The sequence below is a fragment of the Tupaia chinensis genome, unplaced genomic scaffold (genome assembly GCF_000334495.1).
Source record: "Tupaia chinensis unplaced genomic scaffold, TupChi_1.0 Scaffold139484_1, whole genome shotgun sequence".
Classification (NCBI taxonomy): domain Eukaryota; kingdom Metazoa; phylum Chordata; class Mammalia; order Scandentia; family Tupaiidae; genus Tupaia; species Tupaia belangeri.
In genome coordinates this window covers 307368-313367 of record NW_006199369.1, presented here as the reverse complement: position 1 = coordinate 313367, position 6000 = coordinate 307368, and the positions used below count along the sequence as shown (strand labels likewise).

Here is a 6000-nt window from a genome sequence, read left to right as displayed (position 1 = left end):
TGCCTTCTGGGGAACCAGCAGTTAGCGTAATGGCTATGTCACTGGACTCCCACGTAGTCGACCACGGTTCGCGTCCCGGACCCGGTGGCTTAAAACTCACGCCGGGCGCGTGTGCGTGCATGCCCAAGATCCCGAGAGGAGAATGGAGGAGAAGGGATTGCGGCGTGACCATCCCCCCTGGGGGGTGATTTCTCGCTTTCTGTCTCTATGTCTCTCTCTGTCTGTCTGGCGAGCGCACGCGCCCTATAGCAAAAAATCTCTCCAAAAAAAAAAAAAAAGATATATGCCTTCTGCTGTTCACAGTATGGTTGTCCGTTTACAGGAAGGAAAGCCAAACCCTGGAAAACAATTTCCGTGAAATCCTATTTTTGATTGAACAAATCGATGTTCTGAAGGCACTGCTTCGAGACATGAAGGAGGGTATGTACAATTCCACCTGGGATGCCCATGGAGACGCTGCTGAGCACCAGGACAGCGTGGAGGTTCTCGATGAGGCAAGGTGGTGGGCACTGGGCAGGCCATGGGCGGACGGATCTCTTTTTGGGGCCACAGTCCACCAGTTCTCCTAGTGAGAAGCTAGTGCTGCTGATACTTGGCTTGTGTCTTCCTTAAAATTCTGACCTAAAAATCGCTTTCTTTCACGAGAGCTTGCCCCGGGTACCCACTTAGTTCTAAACACCAAGTCACAGAGAGAACATGGTATTGGAATACAGCTGACTTCCCGCCAACATCAGTAACCGACTTTGTTTTATTTTCCAGTAAAAATGAAAGATCAAAAACAAAAGATCATTCAGAAATGGCAGTCTCTGGTTGCCTCTATTCAAATGCTTAAATAGCACAGACTTTTATTCACCGCCTTTGTCTCTAGTGTGTTTGATCCCACCGAAACCAGATTTGGGGCAAAATTGTGATGGAAACCAACAAGTTTTGTTTGCTTCTACCTTATTGCTGCCAGCACTGCCTTTTCTCCTTCCTTACTCCCTACTTTCTGAAATGTACAGAAACCTACACAGGAGACCTTCTGCTTGTTTGTCTTTGTCATCGTGTCAATATATTATAGTTAGACAGCAAGAAGGCAAACAGTTATCTGGCTAAGGACACTTGCTTATTTTTTTCTTTTAAGTTTTAAAGGATCAGAGCCTCCTTCAGAACCTAATATCAATTTAAATGGAAGAAAAAAATGTCTAATATAAGCAACTGTGTGGTCTGCATTATTCCCAGATAACCATAGAATGCTCAAGTCTTTATCGCTAAGCAAAGAACATGCCTGAAAGAGGGTGGCAGTGTGCAAGCGCAACCTCCTTTTGTGACCTACTGGGCAAGCTCTGTGATGTAGTCTCAGGGCATCTAAGGGCCTGGGTCCTCCTAGCTGTACTACCTGTGTAATCTCCTGAACGCATCGTAGCTTAAGCTCCCCACGGGCTCCACACAGCCATGAGGATGACATTCTGCATCTGCCCATTGTTATTATTACTTTGCAGATTAGGAAAGTTAGGGCCAAAGCAATAGAGTTAGTGGTCAAAACTCAAGCAGCCGGTAGAGAGAGTTAACAGAAAATTGTTTTTAAAATTTGTACAGGAAATGTCGAACTTGGTAAATTACGTACTCAAGAAGGTGAGAGAGGACCAAGTCCAGATGGCTGATTATGCCCTTAAGTCGGCTGGTGAGTAGAGGAAAAGTGCAAAATGAGCATAAAAAAGTGGATGCTTCCAAGAGTGTCTCTACTCTGTATTTTTCCTTATTAGGGAAACATTCTTGTCTATCTGGTAAGTCAAGGAGGGCAATTAATAGATCTAGAAAATAAAGAAGAGAATAGTACGGTCGTCGTTGATTTCTTACTGAGTGCAAATCTTAGAGGGAACAAAATCTGTGCAACTTCTTAGGCTGCATCTAGAAAGAGCACAAAGAAAGGTGAAGTGCCACAGCCAAGTTGGGAAATGCCAGAAATATTGTAAGCATCATAAATGCAGAAATGTAATGTTAGTATATAATTATTATTATACACTAAAATTACTTATAATAACTACTCTAAATGCACTATTAGTGATTGAATGACAGTGTCTAACCTGTATATAAAGTAAAATTCTTAATGTCTTCCAATGATATGAATCCTTAAGGGCTCAGGCTGTGAATCATTGACCTTACTTGTCTCTGCAGTGCTCCGTTGTAGTAGTCTATGAACAGAATGTGTTCAGGGTACAAGATGGAAGGGAGGGAGGAAGGAGGCATGGTGCATGAGGAGAAAGAAAACAGAAAGCTCTTAATCAACCGGCAGTCGAATTTATGCTAGGGAAATACATTTGTTTGTTGCATGGCCTGGAGAACATCTGGACCACGATGATTATTCAGTTGTGTGTGTGTTTTGAGAGTGACCAAGAGGACAGAACTTTCTGGAGCCTGATTCCAGAAGCATGGAAACGTGCATTTCAGATAAGATGTTAGACAACCAGAGTTCTTCTCCCTCCCCCCCTTTTTTTTTCCTGTCTTGGCATTCTATTATCCATTGTTTTGTTTATTTGTTTGTTTTGGCTATAGGGCACATGTACTTGCTAGAGAAAGAGATAGATACAGAAGAGAGAGAGAGGAAAAGTGAGAAATCAGTCCCGTAGGGGTGACCATGCCACAGTCCCTTCTCCATTATCCTCTCTGGATTTTGGGCATGCACCCACAGATGCCTATGTATTTTGCAAGCTGCTAAATCTGGGACTGAAACCACACAGTTGGCCATGTGGGATCCCACCACCTTTGCCACCGCACCACCTGACTGACCTCCTATTACACATTTTTTTAAAGTTTGTTTATTTTATGAGAGAGAGGGAGTGAGTCACCTTCAACAGGGTCTCTTGCTTTGGTCCACTCCAGCCAGTTAGGATCAAGGGGAACACCACCTGAGCTCAGGTGTGCAGATTGACCAGAAAATGAACCTCGATCTTCTACATGGATCCAGCACTGTGGATCAGTGCACCATGACTGTACCACTGCAGCGGGGCCTCGGTTGGACTTCCTTCATGCCATCTTTCTTCTTTTCTATTGAGTGTATTTATAACTTTCGTTTTGAAAAGCTTATGACAAATGTAGATCTTTAGTCATCTCATATAAAGTAATGAAAAACAGAAGACGTTCTAACTTTTCAACTACTTTCAGAATGAAGACACATCAGCTTCTGGTTTGGCCGAGCTATTGAAATCCCATTTTAATCTCTCACTCCAACTGATTGTAAGGAAAAGGCTGGACAAAATTTAAAAAGCAATTATGTGAGTGTGATGAAAGTAAACAAAAGCAGACAGATGGTAAAGGAGAATCAAAAGCTATAGATGTGTGCTGTGTGGAGTGAGTTTCTTTCTTTCTTTCTTTTCTCTATTCTCATAGCTTAGACTGAAGCAGGCTGTAATTACAGAGCCAAAAACAGTGACAGGGGAGCGAACAGCTAAAATTATGAAGGAAACCCTGCTTTTCCAGCCAAAGAATCAGAATAAAATAGTCTTATGTGCTAGAGAGCATGCGGAATTGGAACCACCACCCACAGATAAAGAGAGAGGACTTGTCTCATCATCTGATGAAGCAAGTAAAAACATTCCGTAGGAAATGGTTACAGGACTCAGAGTCTCATAATGTCCAGTAGGTCTAGGGTGCAATTCAGTTTCTCAATATGCAAAGTCCTAGGAAGAGGAGACAAATTTCTAAAAGAAAAAAAGATGGCTAAGAGATTCCCACCCGGGACCAGCAGGTGGCATGGTGGTTAAGGTGTTGGACATTCCCACGTGGCCTACCACAGTTCGAGTCCTGAACCTGGTGGCTTGCTTTCTCATTTTCCCTCTCTCTCTTCATGTGTGTCTCTCTCTGGTAAAATTAAAGTAAATGAACTGGGGGGAAGCCAGGCTCCTCTCCCATTACTAAGCATGGACTGAGTAGTGGCTCCAGCAGTACGAAGATGAAACCTCAAGGGAAGCCATCATCTCTTATGAACCCTTCTTTAAGTAAACCAAACATATCCCCCTCTCATTCAAGGCCAACTAGGGCTTAATTAATAGAAGGACAATGACAGAGAAAAGAAGTAACGAAATTGAAGATAGATCAATGGAAATGAGCCAATACAAACTAAGTGGTGTGTGCAAAAGTGTATTATTATTATTATTATTATCCTTTAATTTATAAATATTGTCTATATGTACTCTTTAAAATGTAGAAATTGTTGGGCTGGCCTGATATCCTAGTGATTAAGGGAGCAGATCCCACATGGCCAACTGCAATTTGAATTCTTGCTCTGGCAGCTTAAAACACATGCTAGACACTGGTGTATGTGTGCCCCAAATACCAAAATGGCAGAGAAATGAAGGAGAGGGGATTATGGTACGAACACATCCCTTGTGGAGGTGCTTTCTCCTTGTCTCTCTCTCTTCTCTCTCTCCCTTCATTTTTCTAGTAAGTGCACACACCCTCTGGCAAGCAAAAAAAAAAGAAAAAAAGGACAGTAGGAAATGTTTTACAATTCTAATAATAAACATATCATAAAAATAGAGAATAGAAAATATTTGAAAAAAAAGAACAGCTTTAGAAACATATACAATAGTATAAAAAGATATAATATTTTAATCCTTGTAGTCTCAGAGAAAGATGAGGGGATCAATGCAAAAACTAATACGGAGAAATAAGGGCTAAAAGTGTCTCCAATTTGTTTAAAAAACATGTTTACAGATTTAAAAAAATGCAGCAAGTCAGCAACAAAATAAGTTTAAGGACACATCCATGCACATATTAAATTGCTAAAAACCAAAGATGAGGAAGAAAGTCCAAAGCTATAGGGGAAAACTCATATATTACATATAAGAGAACAATAATTTAGATAACAGAGTTTGCTTGTATGTGTGTGTGTGTGTGTGTGTGTGTGTGTGTGTGTGAAACATGAAGGAAACCAGAAGAAAAAAAAAAAAAAGGAACTACATCGTTTTGTTTGTTTTGTAGGCTTTTGCCATAGGGCATGTGTACTCACCAGAGAGACAAAGACAGAGGGAAAGTGAGAAAGCACCCACCAGAAGGGTATAGCCATGCTACAATCCCTTCTCCTCCATTCCCTCTTGGGATTTTGGGCACACACGAACATGCGCTTGGCATGATTTTTCAAGCTGCCAGGTCCATGACTTGAACTCTGGTCAGCCATGTGGGAGTTCAGTACCTTCACTACCATGCCACCTGCTGGCCCCAGGAATTATATTTTTAAAGTGCTGAAGGAAAGGAAATGGCAATGTGGAATTCTAGATCCAGCAAAGATAACCATCAGTAATGAATGTAAAATGAAGACAGACGTTCTTAGACGAAGGAAAATTGAGAATTCTTTGCCAATGAAGTTGCTAAAGGAGTTCTTCGACTTGGAAGAAATTACACCACAAATAAATTTGAGACTTCAGTCTTGAAGAAAAACAGATAAGATAAATGTGTGAGTAAATAAGAGGTCAAAGTTCTTTAAAATATGTATGACTGTTGAAAGAAAAAAATGTGCCATTATCTGGTAATGACTTTCTTTTTTCTATTTATTCCTCCTGAGGCATATGTGCTTGCCACACACACACACACACACACACACACACACACACACACACAGCAAGCACTCCCAATGGCATGTGGTCTACCAAAATCCTTGTTACTCCATTTCATCTTCCCGTCGAATTTTGAGTACACCTGCACACACGCTCAGCATAGTCTGCAAGCTGGCAGGGTCAGGACTCCAACCATGTTTACCATGCAGACTCAGCTCTCTACACAGTTCTTAATTGCTGAACTTCAGAGTCAATCTATCTGGTGATACTTTAATATATGTAGATATAATATATATGTAGATATAATATCATGACAACCAGCAAAGTCAGTTGGGAAAGGGCGAAAAGATCTCTATGTTTGAAAAGACTTTATATGAAGTGGTAAAAAATATTAACTCTAAGGGACCAGTAGATGGTGTAGCGTTTATATCACTGGACTTCTACATGGCTGACCACAGTTCAAGTC

At 41.2% G+C, this 6000-nt stretch overlaps 1 protein-coding gene across 4 annotated transcripts in view; it reads left to right on the top strand.

Moving 5' to 3' along the window:
• Positions 1-6000, top strand: part of SUN3 (Sad1 and UNC84 domain containing 3) — a 63026-nt gene that overhangs the window by 42303 nt on the left and 14723 nt on the right. For all 4 annotated transcript variants that reach the window (XM_027765706.1, XM_014593024.1, XM_027765705.1 and 1 more), the window contains exons 5-6: positions 323-494; positions 1579-1663. In XM_027765706.1, coding sequence (XP_027621507.1) covers positions 323-494; positions 1579-1663 — 257 coding nt within the window. The remainder of the gene's footprint in view (positions 1-322; positions 495-1578; positions 1664-6000) is intronic.